The sequence below is a fragment of the Tamandua tetradactyla genome, chromosome 5 (assembly GCF_023851605.1).
Source record: "Tamandua tetradactyla isolate mTamTet1 chromosome 5, mTamTet1.pri, whole genome shotgun sequence".
In the NCBI taxonomy this organism is placed as follows: Eukaryota; Metazoa; Chordata; class Mammalia; order Pilosa; family Myrmecophagidae; genus Tamandua; species Tamandua tetradactyla.
In genome coordinates this window covers 129850882-129874857 of record NC_135331.1, presented here as the reverse complement: position 1 = coordinate 129874857, position 23976 = coordinate 129850882, and the positions used below count along the sequence as shown (strand labels likewise).

The 23976-nt window shown below is 36.8% G+C and overlaps 1 protein-coding gene across 1 annotated transcript in view; it reads right to left on the bottom strand.

The window, feature by feature from the left end:
- CD109 (CD109 molecule) overlaps positions 1-23976 on the bottom strand; it is a 202442-nt gene that overhangs the window by 93086 nt on the left and 85380 nt on the right. Inside the window, exons 6-7 of the mRNA XM_077162244.1 lie at positions 15471-15510; positions 13322-13406 (exon numbers count right to left, since the gene is read on the bottom strand). Of these exons, the coding sequence (XP_077018359.1) occupies positions 13322-13406; positions 15471-15510 (125 nt within the window). The remainder of the gene's footprint in view (positions 1-13321; positions 13407-15470; positions 15511-23976) is intronic.

The following is a 23976-nucleotide window of genomic DNA, read 5'->3' as shown; positions in this document are numbered from 1 at the left end:
ACGAAGCTGCATCCGAGCTATAGGTTCTTGTTTTGTTTTGTTTTGTTTGTTTTGTTCTTATTATTATTACTTTTATTTATTTTTTTCTCTATATTAACATTCTATATTTTTTTCTGTTATACTGCTAGTTCTTCTAAACCGATGCAAATGTACTAAGAAACGATGATCATGCATCTATGTGATGATGTTAAGAATTACTGATTGCATATGTAGAATGGTATGATGTCTAAAAAAAAATGGTCAGCACAATACTGCCTAATTGTAATGTAATTATGTTGGAATGCTGAATGAAGCTGCATCTGATCTATAGTTTTTTTTTGTTTTTTTTCTTTCTCTTATATATTTTTGTACTTTTTATTTTTATTTGTGTTTTCTCTGTGTTATCACTTTATTTCTTTTTCTGTTGTCGTGCTATTTCTTTCTCTAAATCGATGCATATGTACTGAGAAATGATGACCATACACCTATGTGATGATATTAAGAATTACTGATTGCATATGTAGAATGGATTGATTTCTAATGTTGTGTTAGTTAATTTTTTTAATTAATAAAAAAAATCTGAGAAAAAAAAAAAAAACTTTATAAAATAGTACCTAAAAAATTGAACCTAACAGTATAATTCATGCTTCTATCCACCTTTTTCTTTTTCCATATCAATTCGAGAATACAAATGTCTTAATTTATCAAATGATAAATACATTTCAATAAACCTTACATTAAATAATATATGAAGCACTGTACTTTCCCAAGAATAATGAAAGCAACTTAGAGACATGCTATGTTACTTTCTTTAAAATCCTCTAGAATCCACTGTGGTTTAGTGGGAGTCTATTATTTATTTTAATGAGGGTGTCAACAGTGAGCAGATGTTCACATCAAAGCTAATAAACAAATGTAGATTTTTATTCACCTCAGTTAAAGATTTCAAAACCAAACAGAGTCTGTTCTTCTCTGGAAAATTTCTAGCAACACTCTGCAAGTTAATTATAACCTTGACAGGTAGGACAGATGGCTTCTAGGAAAAAAGTAACCTAATTGTGTATCATCTACTCATGAAATGACTATAAGAGCTATTATGAAATAACTATAAAAATTATCTCTATAATTTAATAAACCCATCCAAGTAGTGATATAACAGAAACCATCTTTCAAAATACGGCCAGAACATGATTTCACACCCTGCTCTGTACTCACTAATTCATTGATGAGACCAGACCTATTGCCCATAGGAGTCATTGATTCACTCCAAACAAGAGGCTGTGATTAGATCTAAAGACCTTTGCTGTGGGAAGGTGACAGAATAGGATAGGCTGAGTTCACCCTTACACCATGGAACAACTAGCAAAGTGACAGAAAAATAACCGGGACAACAGTTCCAGGATACAAATGACCAGAGAGGGACTTCTACATTATATAGGGAGGACCTGAATGAAAAAATGGAAAAATTACAATTGAGAGGATGGGGTGAGTTGACTCAGTCATGACTGCACTTGGGGCAGGCTGCAACATGCAGGCTGTAGCAGGTGCCGAAGGACAGGTGTGCTCCCGCATTCCTGCCTACTTCCGCAGCCAGCTTGGGAGAGCTTTCCTTTTCGCTCCACAGCCAGAAGCTTCCATGGGGAACTCAGAAGCTGGAGTACCTGATTTACCTACACACAGAGACCTTGCTGCCAGTGCATAGTGCTTACCCCTAACCCTGAGGCAGGCCACTGTGGGTACCTAGTTTCAGTAGAGACCAGGACGCCCTCCACTCGGGAGAAGGGGGAGACAAAGAGCAAAGCTGAGCTGACAACTGTACAGCTGAAGAGACTCTCTGGGTCCTACTACCTTATCCTTTCTCCACAGAACACCAAAACACTAATGGTAGGAGAGGTGGGGATGACGGAACAAGCCATGCCAGACCACCAAGCACTCCCATACTGGCTGTGAGCAGGGGGAGTTGAAATCCTCAGTCCCAGAGCCATGGTCATTCCACACAGGAGCTTGGGGACAACCAGACCTATCATGCCCACAGGTAGTTTTCTCTGCTGAGATGTGCAGTGCCCACCTGCCAACCCCTGGGTTGGTGGCCTTTGGCACACACCAAGACCTGCAGCCTTAACTGGATTTTCACCTTGTCTGGATCCTGCCCAGCCAGTTGCCACAGTTGAGGAGAGGAAGACTAGAGGGGAAGAGGTAGCCCAGGAGCACCATCTGCTGGGGAGACAGGGAAAGAACACTCTGGGAAACTGCCTTTCTGCCGAGCTTTCAACAGATCTACAAGTAGAGTTGCATCTCCTGCATGAGGTCCAGGCCTTGATTGGATAGGGAATTACTGACCAACCAAGCACAAAAGGAGACATTCAACACAAACCCAGGCAACTACAAAATCTTAGCAAGAGAGGGAAATCAACTTTCAAAATAACCTTATCAAGACAAGCAAATGCCTCTAAGTCAGCAAAAAAATCAAAAAGCATATGAAGATGCGAGAAGACTTGGCTCAGTCAAAACACCAGAGAAGACACAGAATTTGGAACTAATCAAAGATGTTCATACAAATCATCCTAAATAAGTTCAATGGGTTGGCTAAAGACATCAAGGATACAAAGAATACACTAGAATAGCATAAAGAAGAATTTGAAAGAATAAATTAAAAAATAGCAGATCTTATGGAAATGAAAGAAACTGTAGATCAAATTTAAAATATACTAGAGACACACAACAGCATATTTGAAGAGGCAGAAGAAAAAATAAACGAACTAGAGGACAGGACAACTGAATTTGAATGCACAAAAGAACAAATGGTGAAATAGATGGAAAATTGTCCAATGGAAATGATGGACAACATGAGGCGCACAAATATAAGAATCACTGGTGTCTAAGAAGGAGAGGAGAGGGTTAGAAAAATTATTTGAGGAAATAATGGGGGATAATTTCCCAACCCTTATAAAAGACATAAATATGCAGATCAAAGAAGCCCAATGAACTCCAAATAGAATAAATCCAAATAGACCCACTCCAAGACACATACTAATCAGAGTGTCAAGTGCTGAAGAGAAGCAGAAAGTCCTGAAAGCAGCTAAAGAAAAGCAAGTCACCACATACAAGGGAAGCCACTTAACACTAAGTTTGGACTGCTCAACAGGCACCATAAAGACTAGAAGTAGAGGTATGAAATATTTAAGATCCTGAAACAGTACAAGAATTCTGTACCCAGCCAAATTGTCCTTCAAAACTGAGGAATATATTTAAGATTCTGAAAGAGAAAAACTTCCAGCCAAAAAATTCATTTATCCAGCAAAGCTATCCTTCAAAAGTAAAGGAGAAGGTTTGATTCCCAGACCATGTACCCCCAAAAAATAAATAAAAAATAAAGGAGAAGGTGCACAAGTGGTTCAGAAGCTTGCCTTACATGTGGGAGACCCAGGTTCAGCTCCCAGGCCATGCACCCCAAAAAAAAAACATAAGGGAGAGATTAAAATTGTCACCAACAAGCAAATGCTGAGAGAATTTGTTAACAAGAGATATGCCCTGCAAGAAATATTAAACGGAGTTCTGTCAACTGGAAGAAAGAAAAAAAAAAAGAGGAGAGAGAGGTAAGGAGGAAGGCACAGAATTGAAGAGTATTAGTAAGATTAACTTATAAGATAAAAGGAGAAAGGGGAAAAATATATATAGATCTGACAAATGAAAACCAAAGGATAATATGGTAGATTCAAGAACTGCCTTTACAGTAATAACTTTGAATGTTACCAGACTAAACTCCCCAATTAAAATAATTTTGCTGTGTTACATACATCTTGGAACTAAAATGTTAGGGATCATCATTTATCCATTTGTTCTTTCATTAAATATTTATCAGATTCCTAGTCTACAGAGGCACTATACTAAGCAATAAGATGCAGTAGTAAATAAGACTCAGACCTGTTTTCAAAGAGGTCAACCAGCAAACAACAGCACTGTGTGACTAATGCTATGAGGAGTATAATGACAGAGGGTTTGGGGCAAGTAGACAAATCCCTTAAAATTGCCTATTAAAGGCCTATTGATCAGAAAAAATGTTTTTCATTCTTGCAAGTACAAGTAAAATTTGGGGGTGGAGATTGGGAGAGTAAAGAAGGAGCTGAGTATGAAGTTTAAAAAGATATGAAAACAAAAAAGAAGAGAACCCTGTAAGATACACTAAAAAATTTGAAGTTCACTCTCAGGAAATTGGGAGTCTGAAAATTTCTATGCAAAAAATTGATAAAATTATGTTTTCCTTTGAGGGCAAATAAAACACTCTATGCAATGTAGAGAAAAGATTGGAAGGGGTAAAAATGGTGTCAGGAAAACCATTTAAGAAATTACTACAATATTCAAAGGGAGAGATGATGGTGGTCTGAATCAGGAAAGCAGCACTGGAGAAAAGTGGACAGATTTGAGAGATATGAACGAGAGAGAATCAATAGCTTTGGATGTGATAGGATGCAGGGATTGAGGGAGAGGAAAGAGTGCAGCTGATTTAGAACACTGAACAGATTGGTGGTGCAGTCCACCACAACAAGATGCAAGAGAATAATCAAGTTTGAGGGATGGTAATATGTTGAGTTTAAAATATTTATGGGACAACTCAAGTGGGAGAAGTCTAGTGGGCAGCTAGATATGAGGATCTGAATCTCAGGATAGAAATGTGGGCTAGAGATAAGGATTTAGATATCACCAGATTATAAATAATAGCAGAAGCTCCAGCCATGGACAAAAAAAAAAAAAACTCTTAAGTACACAAAGAAGATAAGAGAGTCAGAGACAGCGCTCTGAAGATTAAGAACTTTTAAAGATGGATAGAAGAGTTGCAGGTAGAGTCTCAAAGGAGCAGCCAAAGAGAAAAGAGGAAATTCAGAAAGGAACAACAGTGTCAAATGCTGCAAAGCCTAAATACCCACAAGAATGAGCAAGAAGAAAGTCTTCATGACCTTGAAGAAAGCTATTGCAGTGAGAGGGTGAAAGACAGATGGTAGGTGGCTGAAGAATGAATGGAATGCAAAGTACGAATTGCAACTCTAGCTCAGCTGTAAGGAAGAGGCAATACACAGTAGCTAGAAGAAACAAAGAAGGTCAAAAGAGGGTTTGTTTCTTTTAATGACAGCAATGTGGGCATGTTTAAACAAAGAGTGAAGATGCCCCTAAAGAACAAAATGTTAAGAAGAGCAAATTGGTAGAAGTTAATATATAGGCAAGAGGGGAAGTCTCCTGGCAGTAGACAGTGTCTATAGTAGTCAGGGTTCCCTAAGGAACAGAACCAACGGGAGATATCTGTAAATAGTATGAGATTTTATAAAAGTGTCTCATGCAACTGCAGAGATGCACAAGTCCATATTCCATAGGGCAGACTGCAAACTAGCAACTCCAATGAGGGTTTTCGATGAATTCCTCAGGAGAGGAAAGTTCTCTCTTCCGACTGCTGAAGTCATCACCTCCCCCTTTAAAGTCTTCAGCTGATTGGATTAAACTTCTCTCCAGAGAAGACACTCACTCCCCTTAGTTAACAGTACATACAATCAGTCATAGACGCAATCAACTGACTGATGATGTAAGTTCATAAAATATCCTCATGGTAAGAGATGAGCTGGGGACTTCCGGAGAAGATGGCGGCTTAGTAAGACGCGCGGGTCTTAGTTCCTCCTCCAGAAAAGCAACTAAAGAAACAGAAACAATACGAAACAGCTCCCGGAGTCACGACAGAGACCAAAAAGACAGCGTACCCCATTCTGGAACGGCTGAACGGGCAGGGAGAATCTGCTGCGGTGAGATACCCAAGGGGCGCACGTTTTCCTGGCCGGGGCGGCTGGCAACTGGGGTCCCCTCCACGCACGTGGCTCCCCGGTCTGACTGGGAACATTGGATAGCGGGGCCCTCCCATCACGCTTGGTGTCTCGGGCCAGCTGGGCAATTTGGACCAGCACTCCCCCAAACTGCGGCCAGCGACCCCCGCCTCCATGCACGGTTTCCGGGGTCGACTGCCCCGCAGACAAACGACCGCCACGAGCGCCACCTACTGGGCAGGAAAAGAAAAACAGAGCCCAGAGATTCCACAGAAAAACCTTTCAACCAGCCGGGTCCCACACCCAGGGAAATCTGATCAAATGCCCAGACACCAGCAGAAAATAATGGATGACGCTCGGAAAATTGAAGATATGGCCCAGTCAAAGGAACAAACCAATAGTTCAAATGAGATACAGGAGCTGAGACAACTAATGCTGAATATACGAACAGAAATGGAAAAACTCTTCAAAAACCAAATCAATAAATTGAGGGAGGACATGAAGAAGACATGGGCTGAACAAAAAGAAGAAATAGAAAATCTGAAAAAACAAATCACAGAACTTGTGGGAGTGAAGGACAAAGAAGAAAAAATGGAAAAAACAATGGATACCTACAATGGTAGATCTAAAGAGACAGAAGCTACAAGTAGTGAACTAGAGGATGGAACATCTGAATTCCAAAAAGAAACAGAAACTATAGGGAAAAGAATGGAAAAACTTGAGCAGGGGATCAGGGAACTGAAGGACAATATGAAGTGCACAAATAAAAGTGTTGTGGGTGTCCCAGAAGGAGAAGAGAAGGGAAAAGGAGGAGAAAAACTAATGGAAGAAATTATCACTGAAAATTTCCCAACTCTTATGAAAGACCTAAAATTACAGATCCAAGAAGTGCAGCGCACCCCAAAGAGATTAGACCCAAATAGGCATTCTCCAAGACACTTACTAGTTAGAATGTCAGAGGTCAAAGAGAAAGAGAGGATCTTGAAAGCAGCAAGAGAAAAACAATCTGTCACATACAAGGGAAACCCAATAAGACTATGTGTAGATTTCTCAGCAGAAACCATGGAAGCTAGAAGACAGTGGGATGATATATTTAAATTACTAAAAGAGAAAAACTGCCAACCAAGACTCCTATATCCAGCAAAATTGTCCTTCAAAAATGAAGGAGAAATTAAAACATTTATAGACAAAAAGTCACTGAGAGAATTTGTGACCAAGAGACCAGCTCTGCAAGAAATACTAAAGGGAGCACTAGAGTCAGATACGAAAAGACAGAAGAGAGAGGTATGGACTAAAGTGTAGAAAGAAGGAAAATCAGATATGATATATATAATACAAAAGCCAAAATGGTAGAGGAAAATATTATCCAAACAGTAATAACACTAAAAGTTAATGGACTGAATTTCCCAATCAAAAGACATAGAATGGCAGAATGGATTACGACCCAGCAATACCACTGCTAGGTATCTACTCAAAGGACTTAAGGGCAAAAACACAGACGGACATTTGCACACCAGTGTTTATAGCAGCATTATCTACAATTGCAAAGAGATGGAAACAGCCAAAATGTTCATCAACAGACGAGTGGCTAAACAAACTGTGGCGTATACCTACGATGGAATATTATGCAGCTTTAAGACAGACTAAACTTATGAAGCATGTAATAACATGGATGGACCTAGAGAACATTATGCTGAATGAGTCTAGCCAAAAACTAAAGGACAAATACTGTATGGTCCCACTGATGTGAACCGACATTCGAGAATCAGCTTGGAATATATCATTGGTAACAGAGACCAGCAGGAGTTAGAAACAGGGTAAGATAATGGGTAATTGGAGCTGAAGGGATACAGACTGTGCAACAGGACTAGATACAAAAACTCAAAAATGGACAGCACAATAATACCTAAGTGTAATGTAACTAGGTTGGAACACTGAATGAAGCTGCACCTGAAATATGGTTTTTTGTTTGTTTGTTTGTGTGTTTGCATCTTTTGTTTTTGTTTTTTTCTTTTTCCTTTTTATATATATATATATATATTTTATTAGTATTATTATTTTAATTCTCTTCTCTATATTAACATTCTATATCTTTTTCTGCTGTTTTGCTAGTTCTTTTCCTAAATCGATGCAAATGTACTAAGAAATGATGATCATACATCTATGCGATGATACTAAGAATTACTGAGTGCGTGTGTAGAATGGAATAATTTCTAAAAAAAAGAAAAAAAAAAAAAGAGATGAGCTGGTGCTTCCTTGACCAGAAAACTGGGCACCATTGCTGGACAAGTTGACACATGACCATCACAGCATCTAGGTGAAGGAATTAGCCTCTGAAAAGAGAGACATTGCTTCCATTTTGACAGATTTTTATAGAATAGGTCTATGCACATTTTATAGACTGAAAAAAAGGTTGTCAGTTAAAAGAATTCCTTAATCTAGTGCAAAGCTGTAAATAATATTTTCAGCTTGATTCTCCACTCTAGAGGCAAATGCAAACTCTCCTAAAACTACATTATAGTCCCAGAACTCATATCAGGAGTAGCAGAGGAGAAATGTTCACCCTTAATTCATAGGCCTCTGGGAAAAGGGGCCTCGGCCATGTTGGTGGCAACTCCTCTGAATTCATACAACTGTCATGGGATAGCACTACCTTCCTTTGCCATAACCATCGAATCATCCCTAGGCAACTGAAGTCTAAAGGAAGGAAGCACGCAGAATGCACTATTATCAGAACTAGCCTGATCGCAAACTTTAAATGACAATAAGGAGGCTCACTAACCACAACAGACAAACCAAACACACTGAGATGGTCTTCTTGATATGTCAGCTTGGCTAGGCTAAATTCCCCAGCTATTCAATCAAGCTTAGGTGTTGTTCTGAAGGTATTTCATAGATGTAATTAAAGTCCATAATCAGCTGACTTTAAGTAAGGGAGACTATCCTAGAAAATCTAGGTGGGCCTAATTTAATCAGATGAAAGGCCATAAAAGCAGAGTTGAAACTTCTCTGAACAGCTTCAGCCCATGCTGGACAGTTCAGCCCGCCTCCCAGTCGCCTGACACGGATTTTGGACTTGCCTACCCAACCCCCACAATGATATAAGCCAATTCCTTGTTTAAAAAAACTGAATATATTTCTCCAACTGGTTCTACCTTTCTGGTTGATGCTTGGCTAATACACAAAACACAAAAAACATGTTGGGTGGGCATCACAATTGTCATGACATTTTGACCTCTGAATATTTTGAGGCTCAGCAAATGAGAATCAGGATGAAAACTACATCTGGGGAAGGGGGTCAAGAGCACAACTTCACATGTAATAACATGGATGGACCTAGAGAACATTATGCTGAGAGAGTCCAGCCAAAAACTAAAGGACAAATACTGTATGGTCCCACTGATGTGAACGGACATTCGAGAATAAACTTGGAATATGTCATTGGTAACAGAGTCCAGCAGGAGTTAGAAACAGGGTAAGAAAATGGGTAATTGGAGCTGAAGGGATACAGACTGTGCAACAGGACTAGATACAAAAACTCAAAAATGGACAGCACAATAATACCTAATTATAAAGTAATCATGTTAAAACACTGAATGAAGCTGCATCTGAGCTATAGGCTTTTTTGTTTGTTTGTTTGTTTGTTTTTTACTATTATTATTACTTTTATTTCTTTTCTCTATATTAACATTCTATATCTTTTTCTGTTGTGTTGCTAGTTCTTCTAAACCGATGCAAATGTACTAAGAAACGATGATCATGCATCTATGTGATGATGTTAAGAATTACTGATTGCATATGTAGAACGGTATGATTTCTAAATGTTGGGTTAATTTCTTTTTTTCCATTAATTAATTAAAAAAAAAAAAGAGCACAACTTCAAGGGATCCACAAACCCCTAAAATTCTATGCAAAATTTTCTGAAGAGAGGGTTTATGGCCTTTGCCAGACTCCCAAATACACAGGTCACCAGAGTTTAAGTATCACTGTTTTCATTGATTACCTTGGCACAACTCTGAAAACCAAAAACAGAACCAAAGAAGATATCCAGATTCAACAAAATCCATGCAGACATCAATAGTTTGTGTGGCTCTGCATCCACTGAGTTTTATGCACAATAATCAAACAATTCAAAATAAAATCTAGACAGAATGCTTAACCTTTAGCTAGGGTTAGCTGCAGCATAATAACTATGTAATATGAACTTTATAAGTTTTCTAAACCATAAATCCATCCACAGTACCAAAATTCATGTTGGAAGCTGCCTCTTAATTGACATGGGCAGAAAATTTATCTGGTACACATTTTTGCCTTTTTTGTCGTGCTAAGTTTCACATGATTTTATTCCAAACAGAGTCTAAAGCAGGAGTCCTCAAAATATTTTGGTCTGGGGACTACTGCTAAGAGCCTCAATACTGCCCATCACTTGCTATTATCACAAAACCTCACCAAGTAGGAATAACAGTAATGAAACCAAAGAAAGATTTCAGTTTTCACACATATTGTCACAGCAAAAATAAAAACTAAAATGATTAATCCCACTAAATGGTATGCCTGGGAGTGATTAAGATAGAAAAATTCATATTGTATATATGTTTCCACAATTTAAAGAAAAAAAAGAGTAATCAAAAAGACAACAACAGTATGCAGAAATGTATTTGGGGCATTTCAACTTAGTCCTGCATTTCTAAGTTGAGTGCCAGTCATTTAAAGTTAGAAATACCTTGGGACTCAAGTATACATGGAACTACAGTTTAGACACAGCACTTTGTGCTCCAAAGTACCTCAAAGTTTAGTAAAGATGCTCTTTTCTCTAGCACACAATATTTGCCACCACTGTGGCTGCTTAGGTAAAGCTGTATCTGTGGAATAAGTGGCAGCTGCCTGCATCCTGAAACCAACAGGGCTAAAAGAACATGCTTTTGCTGAAGCTTTCCTTGCTGTAGACCAGTGGTTCTTAGACATCAGTGTGCATCACCTGGGGGGTTTATTAAAACACAAATTACTGACTGTACTCCCAGGGACTCTAATAAAATAGATCTAGAATTGGGCCTAAGAATTTGCAGTTTCAGCAAGTTCTCAGGCCATTCTGCTGCTGCTGGTCCAGGAACAGCATGCAGAGAACCCTGCTGTGGACCTCGCCCCTGCTGAGAACACAAAGCCAGTGTCTGTCACATTGCCTGCACAGTGGAAGTTTGCTGAGCCTACCCAGCCATCATCGTTTATGAGGTCTGTGTGGCCCTTAGGCCTCTGGTTATGGCCCAATATAAGTGGTAATGCTTCTATAGAAACAGCTACTTTACTACAAATAAGGCTGCCATATGCTGAATTCACTGATCAACATAAAATATCACGTGCTCTAATGCTTAAAGCCTCTTGCCCATGTCTTAGCAGATAGAAGCTGGCGTAATATAAACTTCTACCAACTGTCAGGTCAAAATGCTATGCACATGCAGTAAAGTTCAGTGCCCAATATCACAAATTCTGGTCCCAACAAAAACCACTAGGGAAAGGTATGTCTCTTAAATTCAGCCTAACAATCTGTCTTTATTGTGAACGGCTAGTCGATTTTTGCTTATAGCAATTACTAAATTTTTATCAACTTTTCTATGTACCTTCTCCCAGATTTTGTAGCTTTATTTTGGATCAATTATGTTTTCATCCTCATTTCACTTTTTCTTCCTAATTGGGAAATTCTATACTCTGTTTCTATTCTTTTAGTGGTTGCCCCAGAAATTTTAACACGCTTATTTACAACAAAGTCAAAAGTTAATCAATATCACTATTCTCCTTTGGAACAATACATTTTAATCTTGCACTCCTCTCCTGATGTTTATTTGATTATTAGCTAAGATTTTAGTCCTACCTTATTTTTGATTTGAGAAATTTGACATCATTTTGTTTAACACAACTCGTGTTGTTTGGTGGTTTGTACAGACATTGTGAGATATTTTTCTTTTGCCTGAAATTTATCCTTTAAATTCATCATTTAAAAACCTTAATAAAATTTTGTTTAAATGAAAAAAAAAAAGACAACAACAATTAAATATAATACTCGATCCTGAACTGGCACTAATAAGGAGAAAAGCCCCAAAAGTCATTACTGAGATATAAGAAAAATTAGTATATAGATTGTTTGTTTTGTTTATTTTAAAGGCTTAAAATGTATTTTAATAATTTGATGCTGTATTTCTGCTCCATTTCTCGGGGAAAAATTCCAAATTTAAGGTATCAGAGAGAAATCAAACATGGTATACCAATAAAAAATGCACAGCATAACCACTTAAGATAGGCAAGGCTAAGTGCATACAGCAGCCCTGATCACAAAATTGGACAAGCCTGTCAAGAAAAGCTGTGAACAGCATCACAGACACAAAAAGGGCCATTCTTGGGCAGTCCTCACCCAAGAAAAAGATGGATGCAAGTCAACACAAGATATTTTTAAAGATATACTAAAATGAAAGCCTAACTTTTATATCAATGTGAAATTTCTTAAACTTGATAACTGTACTTAAGGTGGTTATATAAGTGAATATCTTTGTTCTTAGGAAATGTACATGGAAGTATTATGTATTCAAGGAACATGGTATATACAGCCTACTCTCAAATGTTTAGAAAAACAAATAGGTATTTGTTGATAGACAGATAATAGGTATAGATAGATAGACAGACAGGCAGACAGAGACATAAAATGATACAGCAAATTGGCAAAATTTAAAATTGGTGGATCTGGGTATCTGGGGAAGGTTCGTATGTTAGAATTCTCTGTATGGTTTTTATATTATTTTTTGTTGTCCTGCAAGTTTGAAATTATTTCAAAATAAAAAGTTAGAAAGAAAGGGAGAGGGAAGGAGATAACAAGAGACCAGCCCTTGAATTACTTGAGGGCAAACCTAGACCATATTTTTTATGAACCACTAGTCTGAACTCTGAGTTTTGCCTCAGCATAACAAAATCCTGTACTTTTTAAACCACTGAGTGAAAATAACTAGAGCAACTACACATCTAATATGCAGAGTTGGAACTCTGTGTGCATAGGCTGAAATGGATGAATATAAATCCCTCCCCCAAGATCTCAACCTCTATTGTGGGTAGGAGGCAAAAAATAGGATTTAAGGAGAGTTTTCAACTCCGTGCCAGCTGTGGAATAGATACAACTATTTTTTCTTTTAATCTGGTATAATTCCTTGATTCATTTTGAAAGACACTGGTGTCTAAAACGAGAAATATTTTAGGACTGGACTAGTTTGGAGACAGAGGGGTAGATGTAATGACCCGTGAAGATCTAACACATACTTAATGATTTATTATAGACATTTATGCCTACAAGGGTATTTTGATAATAAAAACATTGTGATAGGGCAGGCCACGGTGGCTCAGCAGGCAGGAATGCTTGCCTGCGATGCTAGAGGACCTGGGTTAGATTCCCGGTGCCTGCCCATGTAAAAAAAAAAAAAATTGTGATAATATTCTGAAGAATATAATGAGCTCTTTGTCATACAGTTTTATAATCATATAAAAAGAAAAATAATACTTACTTTGCCATGACAGTACCATTTAAACTCTTAGAATTCAAAGAACAATATAATGGTGTCTGCAAAGTAACTTCAAATTTGGGCAATACTGGAAAAGAAAAGCAAGGATAAATCTTTTAAAGAATCTATTTTACTATCATTTCAACTTCACAAGACTAGAATTGTTCTGAAAGAGATGATAAATTAGTACTATTTCAACTTAAACTCATAATGATCCAAATACTTGTTAGCACACAGATGAAAAGCCCTTTGTTTCACACCCAAATTAGAAATTTCTACTTTAGTCAGCTTTATGTAATTATCATATGAAATATTATAAATATTAATAGTATTTATGTAATCCACTCCACCATAGTAAAAACTTTTGTTTCCTTCCAGTCTATAGAAATAATTTTTTTCTCTAACGTCACTGACCAAAGGTATCTATCACCAAACTTTTGTAACAAAGCATCTCAGCCTTTGATCAATACAAGATGGGTATCAAGAAGGTCCATGGGCCGCAACAGAGGGCAGACCTCCAGCTCCAAATGATGCTGAAGGCCTTTCAAGTGCCAAGACCCTCCTGGCCTTTAGACCAGTTTAGGAGGGCCATAAAAGCCACATGTGTCAGCTAAGACTCTCCTACAAGGTCTTCCACCAGCAAAGGCATTGGGGCCACAAAGAGATGGACAGTCAACACAGGGAAATTCAAAGACCCCCTCAGCTCCATTGATACCCCACTGAAAGACATGACACCACCCAGCACCATTATTACGTGAAATGAAAATGTCATTGAAATGTTGGCCCCTTCTGACCTATCCTAGATCGGCACTGTCCAAAAGAAATGTAATGTGAAAAAAAAGAAATATAATGTAGGCCACATAAATAAATTTAGATTATCTCTATTTGGACTAGCCACATTTCAAGTGACCAGCCACATCTGAAATGCGGCAAATGGCCCCCTACTGGACACTGCAGTCCCAGATAAGGGGTCAGCAAACTATGGCCTGCATAAGCCAAGAATGGTTTTAATGGCTAAAAAAGCAAACAAAAAAAAAGAATATTTCATGACCCTTGAAAATTATAAAAAATTGACATTTCAATGTCCATAAGGAAAAGGTTATTTATTGGATCACAGCCACACTCACTCATTTACAAATGTCTATGGCTGCTTTCATGCTACAATGACAGAGCTTAGTAGTTAAAACAACAAAGTATGAGCCACAAAGCTTAAAATATTTACTTTCTAGCCCTTTATAGAAAAAACTTTTCTGATCCCTGTTCTAGACAATCATGAAAACTTAAACCTGACAACGCTGCATGAGATATGTGGAGTCTAACTCACAAAGGTGTAAGCAAACTACTTTCCAGAATTTCTATTGCCTGAATGAGATGCAATCTCAAAAAGTGGAACAAATCAAATGAGAAAGCTCATGTATAACGTCAAAAAATGTTCTATAGTTTAAATAAACTATAAACTAATATTGAGGTTCTATGATCTCTCTATCATACACCCTTCCTCTCCAGCCACCAACAAAATAGTTGAGTCACTCTATTTTATCTGTGCATTTCCAGTTGTGTTATTCGAAATGTGGCAGATGCAAGGGCGGGCCACGGTGGCTCAGCAGGCAAGAATGCTTGCCTTCCATGCCAGAGGACCCGGGTTCAATTCCCGGTGCCTGCCCATGTTAAATGTGGCAGATGCAAAAAAGCTGACTTATACAGACTACCTTTACCTGTGCTGACCAAATGAAAACATGGAAAATTAACTAAGGTTAAGTTAAAAAAAAAACAAAACAGCGTACAAAATCTTAAATGTGTTATGATTATGTAATATCACAAAATAGAAAAATTGCACATAAAACAAAGACCTGCAAAATGGCACCATTAGTATTTTTTTTATTTTTTTTTCTTTATTATGAAATTTATGACCTATAGTTTTACAAGGAAAAGTATCTTTTGGCCTATAAGGAACAATATAATTTGTTCACTGGGATTTTTATTCTAAATACACATTTCTTCATAATTTTGCTCATCTCTGTGGAAGGTAATAAAAATTTTCTCTTTCAAAATCAATTGAAGAAACTTGAAGAGTATCACAGACCATCTACCTGAATCCAGATCTCTTTACAATAAAAATAAATTAATAAATAAGAAATTGAAGAACTCTTACCATATTCTGAAACCTGAAAAGACTGATAATAGGTCTGGCCCTAAACGGAAGAAGAGAAAAATAAGAAAATATATGAATTCTTATTTAATTATTTTGCTTGCTTACTTTTTACTTACATAAAAAGATTAAGAAAATTAGTTTCAAATTATATTTATATACCTCTAAAGATTAGGAGAAGGATCAAAGGAAAAGGAGAAATTATAACAGAGAAGATAGAATTTAACAAATGAGTATTACTGCTGAATCATTATACTGATATTTCTTTTAGTCTCCTTTGTCTTGGAACAGCTAGAAGGAAAAACCTAAACTTATGGAACAGTAAACCATACCAAACTCTGAAATCTGTTCTACAACTACTTGTTAAAATGTACTTTGAAAATTTGTTGCTTTATATATATATATTTCATAATAAAAATGTTTTTAAAAATTACATTTATAATGATTTAATGAACAAAACAGCTTATTTTAATTTGTGGAAGTTTATGTGTAATCAATTGCAACATGAAGACTAAGAGATTTCATGAGTTTTTCTTGCCAACTCATTCACATAAAAAGGCAACCTGTCACTGCAATTGACTGCTTAATCCCATTTCCATCATTTGCAAAATGAGGACTACATTAAATTAGATAATTTTATCTCCCATCCAGCTCTAGGAATTTCTGAAACAAGGATAACATGTCCAAAAAAAATAACTTCAAATTTGTTTTTCGTAAATATCAAAAAACAAGTGAAGGGGAAAAAACATAGGGCTATCAACACAGTGAATTCTAAAGTAAATTATGGACTGTAGTTCACAGTACAATTATAATAATATTCTTTCATCAATTTTAACCACCCTAATGTGAGGTGCTAATTATGGAGTGGAAGGGAGTAATAAAGGAACTCTGCATTTTCTTCATGAATCTTCTGTAAACCTACAACTTCTCTAATAAAAAATTCATATTAAGAAAATGGAAAAAAAATGAAGAAAATCAGTTTATAGTTAATTAAATATTTTAAAGAATCAGGGATTCAAAATCTTCACGGGCCAATATTCTCTACTTTTCTAAGTCCTTGAATGATTTTCTGGTATAAACCTAAATCAATACATCCTACCCCATATTAACAGATATTGTTAAGTATTTTCTTCTCCAAACATCAACAAGAAAACATGTGGCCTATTATTAAATCATTTTTCTAGAGCCTCATATTTCTGTCTGTTCTTTCTAAATTATAACACATTTTTTAAAATACTCCTCAAAATAACTAAATAATTCTACTAATGAAATTTTTTCTAAGTCTAGCTGAATCCCTAAATTTATCAAAGCCAAAGCAGAGGTATAGCTACTAAATACTAGTTTCTCTTAAAAATCACCCTTGATTAATCTAAAGCAAATGTATACCAAAAAGTTATTTTTTTAATCCTAAAAGAATTATAGAGTCCATTGTAACACAAATGTAACTACCTATATGCTAGCAAAATAATGGTCTAAGGTTTGGCTTCAATGTTGTCATTTAAAGTCAATCCCAAAGAAACTGTGTTGTTTTAATCAAATTCTTAAGACTCTCTACTTTTATGACTTCTATCTTAATTTGTTTTCATGTCAATATAAAGGAACATTTTAGTTACAGATATCTGATTTGCTTATATGTTTTAATTTGTCATCCTCAAAATTCAGATCAAGAGCGTAATCTACCTATATTGCCTGTATTCATGGTAAACTTTAGACCTTTAGAGTTTAAATTAATTTTTGCTTTATCATTGAGGCTAGCACAGGCAAGCTGTAGAAAAATTAATTTGACAATCATTACTGCTGAATCAATACACTGGTATTTCTTTTGGTCTCCAGTGTCTTGGAGCAGCTAGAAGAAAAAATGAAAAATCATGGAACTGCAACCCCTACCAAACTTTAAAATCTGTTGTACAACTAGTTGTTAAAATGTACTTGGAAATTTATTGCTTTTCTGTATATATCTTACTTTTCACAATTAAAAAAAAATGTAAAAAAAAGAGCTAGCCACTTTGAAAGATTCAAACTAATCCACAAATAATTAACAGCATCCCAGAACAAAACATAGTACTCCTTAAAGGAATACAACAAAGCAGCACCCAACAATGCCAGCATCCAATCAAAACTCAGCAGGAAAGTAAGAAGAGCAGGAAAATATGACCCATAATCAGGAGAACAGAACCAGAAATGATGGCGACAACAGACAAGTACATTGAAACAGCTATTATAAATATGCTCTATTTGTTCAAGAAGAAAACCTGAACATAATGAGGAAAGAAATGGAAGATATATTTTTTAAAAAAGACCCAAACTGGATTTCTAGAGATGAAAAACACACTGGATAGAATTAAAAATAGATTAGTTACTGCAGGAAAAAAAAATCAGGGAGCATGAAAAAAACTCTTCAAAGTGAAGCAAAGAGAGAAGAAGACTGAAAAAATAATGGGAAAAGCCTCAGTTTGCTGTGGGATAATAACAAACCATCGACCATATGCTTAATTGGGGCCCCAAGGAGGAAAAGCATAAAAACATTTGAAGAAAACACATAATTTTCCAAAGCTGATGAAAACTATAACCCACAGATCAAAAAAATTCAATGAATCCCAAGAAAAATGAACCAAAATAAAACCATGACAAAATACATAAAAATCAAATTGCCAAAAGCAGTAAAAAAAAAAAAAGATAAATTAATAATTAATAAAAGCAGCCAAAGAGGAAAAAGCCACTTCACACACAGAAGAACAAAGATAGAAATAAAGGAAAAATTTTTGTCAGAAACTGTAAAAAGCTATGCAAAATTTTTAGGTACTAAAAGAGAAAACTGTCAACAAAGAAATTTTTATCCAGTATAAATCTTTCAAAACCTAAAGGAGAAATAAATAGCTTTTCGACAAAAGATGAGAGAATTCATTGTCCACAGACCTAGACTGAAAGAAGGAAAATCTTCTTTTCAGTGTCATTTTAAATTGTTCCTATAAATCAAGAAATCATCTTGTAACTGAGTGCTGACAGTGTACTTTGCTGAGACAATGCTTTCCCAGAATGAAATGCAAATCAAAAAATAAATCATTTTGCTTCCAAGGAGTTTAAAAAGCAGAAATGAGTGCTGCAATTTTCAACTTATCCATTAGACAATAGGTCCGTTTCAATTTTCACGAGTTTATTTTTATAAAATATTTTTATAAAATAGATCATCAGAAATGGCAGAAGATACTGAAATACTTAAAATCAATAATAATTCAGAGAATTGGTAGCAATTTATACCATAAGTAATCACCAAAACACTGTTGCTAAACAAGGATCTGCAAACGTTTTCTGGAAAGGTCCAGACAGTATTTCAGGCTCTACAGACCTTGTGGTCTCAATTACTCCACTGCAGCACAAAAGTAGCCATAGATAATACGTAAACAAATGAGCATGACTATGTTCCAATAAAACTTTTCTTATAAAAAACAGGTGTTGAGCCAGATCTGGCATTAAGGTCAAGGTTTGCCAACACCAGGTCTAAAAATGAAGAAAACTTATTTTTGAATGTTTCTATGCTAGTTTTATCTTAAACTAAACTTAGCTAAACTTGTCTAAAACATGCAGGAAGGGGGATCTAGATCTGAATTTTTGCCACCAGGGCTTTTTGTAGGAAATACAAATTTCTTTTATATATATATACATCTTTTTATTGACAAAACAAAACAACATACAAGCACGACAATTCTTAACATATGAACATTCCATACATAGTGTACAATCACTGGCTCACAATATCATCACAAAGTTGTATATCCATCGCCATGATCATTTCTTAGAATATTACAAATTTCATTTACTAAACAATTTTCCTTCAGAGCCATAGAAACTAAATCTCCTTCAAAATAAGCTTTTATATTTATTCTAGTTCATCAAATATGGCTTGTGTTCATTCATCCTGCCAGCAATTGGAGAGACAGGCTGACCTGAAGGCTTAAATTCTTGGACAGTGTATCTTCTAAGCAAATATCTTTCCAGGCAAGAAAACACATAACTCAACAACGTCTGCTGGGCTCTTTTTCCTGGTATGGTCAACATTCCATGGGAAAAGCTCTCCCCTAGTAAACTTGCTCTGAAGCACATATATAGTCTCTCTACTTGTACTAGATGTAAGCTGCCTCAATCAGATTTTCTACACAACAGAAACAGAAAAGAAGAACCAGTAGGTGATTACCTAGAGGGATAAATACTTTATTCCCTTGTCTCCTAAATCAACCATTCAACGTAAAAAGTGCATGCTGTGGAAATCAGTCAATAAAGGGGAGGGAAGAGAGAAAACATGCTATTTTTACTAACCTTCTAAGAAGCTATAACTAGAGTATAAATTGAAAGTACAGGAATTACTAAAACCATCTATTCCAGTTACAGAATTCTCCCTCTCTAACCACAAAGCCATGGTACTCTGAAAGTTTCTATTTTTAGCAAACTTGAAGGGATATAGCATACTACATGACCATAAAATTATATATTTTTAAATGCATGTCAGTTTATTTCAACTATTGCTTCTGGGGTGTGAAAAAAATAAAAAGAGCCAGAAACAGAACTAAGGAACTGGATGGATTATTTTGTTTGCAACTTATGATCACTTCAATTTCTCAAAAGTTTGCTTTAGCACTGACCTCCAGTGTGTGGATTTAGTTTTCATTTAAAGACTAAAAAACAGCACTGAAATTTTTAATTCTTTCTGACTCAGACTTATTACCACCTTTAAAATATTTGAACACACATAACAGGATGTTAAAAATGGAACTACTTCAGGCTCAGTTTTTACTCTGATACTCAAAACAATAGACGCCAATTACGTCCACATTCCAGAGCAAGGTGCAAGACTACCATACAGGACTTGCACAGGAGACTTCCAAAAACTTGACTTTACAACTCAATCTCTCACCCATGTTGAGGGGACAAAAGAGTAAAGACGAAAATAAACTAGAAGGAAATTTTAGGGAAAAGCTTTCAATATGCTAGGAGTTGCCACATACCCTGCCCCCAGAGAGCAGGTGTGGAGTTCCTTACCCTTCATCTCAAGCCTAAGAAAAGAGGTTTCATTAGAACCACCCAGACAGCTGGAAGATATATGGCCCCAAGAGTATCTTCAAGCTGTCAATGGTTGAGCACCTGACATATCTGAAAAATCCAAAGAACAAAAATATCGGTACTGACCAGTCACTCTGCTGGCAGACAGAAAGAGTGTAGTGTTGGGAATGTCTGAGACCCCTGAGTTTCTCAAAGCAAAGAACACATGAGCATTTTCCCTCAACTAGAAATAAAGACAGAGAGAGAGCACCTATGCCAGCATGGGACTATCTTCCATCCCCAACAATGTGGCCTCAGGAGAGGCAAAGCAACCTCAGAAGGAAGCTAAAGTGTGCTATAGATGCCTAGGAGCTGTAAAACAGAGTTATAAGTTGCCAAGTGGAGGAGACAGATTGAGAAGCATCAAAGGAATTATATATAAGACCTCCCAGTATTGGTAGGGGGTGCTCCAACAAATCCACCAAGAGTTCTAAGAAAAAAGTTGTTTTAAATGGCTGTCCAGCCCAGAGAGCACTCATGCCAGATCACAACAGTATTATGTTTAACCATAATCAACTGACAATTTTGTGGGTCAAATATTGGCAATTTCATATGATTCATCCTCATACATCAAGTAAGAATTTTTTGCCTCTCACCTCTCTTCCTTCCACCCACTTCAATTTTAGAGGAGTCAAAGGCAGCCTAGTGAGTGGGGGACAGGCAGCCAGTCCAAAGAAGACACAAGCTGGTTAAACAGAGTACTTTATTTTATTGGATTAGACATACTGAATGCAACCTGTTTTGTGTGTGTGAATGTAACCAAAAATGACAGGATGTTTTATTACCTAAGGATAACTGGAAATGATAGGATTTAATGTATATTTCATCCAGGGAGAAGGGAAGAATTGGCTCCAAAGAACAGGACTACGTGGCAAAACAATAATGTACTCCTTTATTGCACCTGTCAAGTAATATATGTTCAACCTCACATCTATACACCAATAACTGGGCACACAAAACCAAGAAGTGGGCAACTGTTCTGGTCAACAAAGGCTAGGGAGCAGAAGGTATCCAAATTTCTGACTCATAAGACACTTTCTCACAGAACAGTTATGGTAAGAAATCTAGAATGACCCACAGAATTTCACTTAATCCACAACATTAATGAAATAATTTAGTATTTTGCTGCTATCCTCACCAGATACCATATGAATTCTCCCTTCGAAGGGATAAAAGGGTCAAATGAGCTACCTAAACTCTTCATAGCCTCTGTAATCTAGATTCTGCCCCTACTACTTCACTGGCACCGAGAGGCTGCTCAGTAAGTCAAGGCTGCTTGCCTTTGTTAATTGCCCATTGCCTTTCTTGAACCTTCTACAGGACCTGAAACTGCAGCCAGCCTGTCTGAAAATCTCTGCTCTTGTTCCTATACTCTAATGAGTCTCTTCCCAAGCTTGGCTGTTCTTTCTCTTTTGCTTTAGGTGACTCCTCTTAGCTTTTAACGGTGGTAGTAATTTTTGACAGCTCAGACCAAAGACCTCCTGCTCATCTCCCTCCCCAAAGACAGCTTCCAGTCCTGACTTCTCTAGAGCTTGTAATGGGTCATTCTCTCAAAGACCCACATTTTAAATCCCAGAGGCCCCTTTTACTCTCTTTTCTCCTTTGCCTCCACCGCTAACCAATCAGTCAGTAACTCGAATGATTCTTCTGTTAAGATGTCTCGAGTTCAATCACTACTCTTTAATATTTGCTACTCCCTTAAAGCAAACCCCTATTTACCTCAAGTCCGGACTATTATAACCTAACATAAAAAAGTATCCAAATATTTGTTAAATAACTGATATTAACCCCTGGTAGCTCTCAAATTAGATTCTCTCCCTCTAATCACTCCCCACAATGCCACCAAAATCATCTTCCTAAAATACTATCTATAAGTAGCATACTTTCTATTGTGTGATATTTGGAAGTTTTTACCATGAGCATGTATTACTTTTATAATCAAAAGAGAATAATAAATGTATAATTATTACATCTTTTGTGATTTCAGAGATGCACACATAAACATTTTTGCTATCTTTGTCCTCAGAAGTCTTACACTAAATTTATAAGTAATTGACACTGAGTGAAGCAAATAAAAGTTTTATAGCTCACAACTGTCTGCACTTGAAATGTAAAACTATATTTAACCTGAAACTGAAGACCCGCCACAGCTCAGCCCATGAACTCTTCCAATGTTCTCTTCCATACTACCTACTCTTCACGCCCAGCACTCTAGGCAAGTACACGCTCCCAACTCCACTCACCCAGCAAAGAGCCTCATTCCACCTCAACTCTATCCATCCTCAATCAAGACCTAGAGTTCTCTTGGGCCCCCTCTATTTGAAGCATGAAATTTTAAAGCTGTGAAGAACCTTAAAAATTCTACAATGCAGGGTGGTGCAATGGTAGCTCAGTGGCACAATTCTCGCCTGCCATGCCGGAGACCCGGGTTTGATTTCCCGGAGCCTGCCCATGCCAAAAAAAAAAAAAAAATCTATGATGCAAGCCCCTTATTTTACAGCAGTGTAGACTGATATCCAGAGTTTAAATTACTTTCCCACAGTCCCTTCACTACAGCCCTGGGACCCACGTCTTGTAACTCCCAATCTAGTGCTCTTTACATTTGTTACGTGAAGCCTTACCAGACTGTAGGCTCCTTGAAAGTAGGGTCTGTGTCTTTAGATGTCTTTTCCCAGCTAACTGATGTTTTTTCCCAGCTAACATGTAACCGAAGTTCCATATTTTTAGCTTTATTCAGATCCCTACTAATGTTCCTATGTTTAAACCTAAAGCCTACAGAATGGTAATCATGTAAGACACTATTTTTCCCTCTTATATTTTTCCCATAAAGTTGGCAAAGTTCTTAAAAATGAATAGGAAATCACAATAGCAATATCACCTTGCCAAAGTGTCAGTAGCTGTATATTGGCCTCTTACTTAGAGGAATGACAGTCTGTGATTTGCAAAAGAAATTAAAAGTGTTTTTAATCTTTACATTGTCCTTTGACTTCCTGTTTAGAATTTAAACATCTGTGGCCTAAACTATGGATATAACATATATCTCTAAGACAGTGTTTTTCAATCCGGACTAAACATCACAATCATGTGCAGTAGGTTTAAAAAATACAGATGCCCAGTTCTCAACCTCATGACTAATGAATCAGATTTACTAGGGGTGAGGCCCAAACATAACAAATGCATGCATTCATCCATTCATTCAACAGAGATTCATTGTGCCTAAGGGCATTGTGACAGGTGATGGGCATACAACTTTTCTGCACAGAGCTCTTGGCCTACTGGAAAGGTAAATATTTATCAAATAATCACATGCACAAACATGTAATCACAAACTATGATAAAGGCCATGGATTAAACTTAACAGGGAATTTTAATTCACTGTAGACTCAGCTCAGATAGGCTTTGTGTAGACCATGGT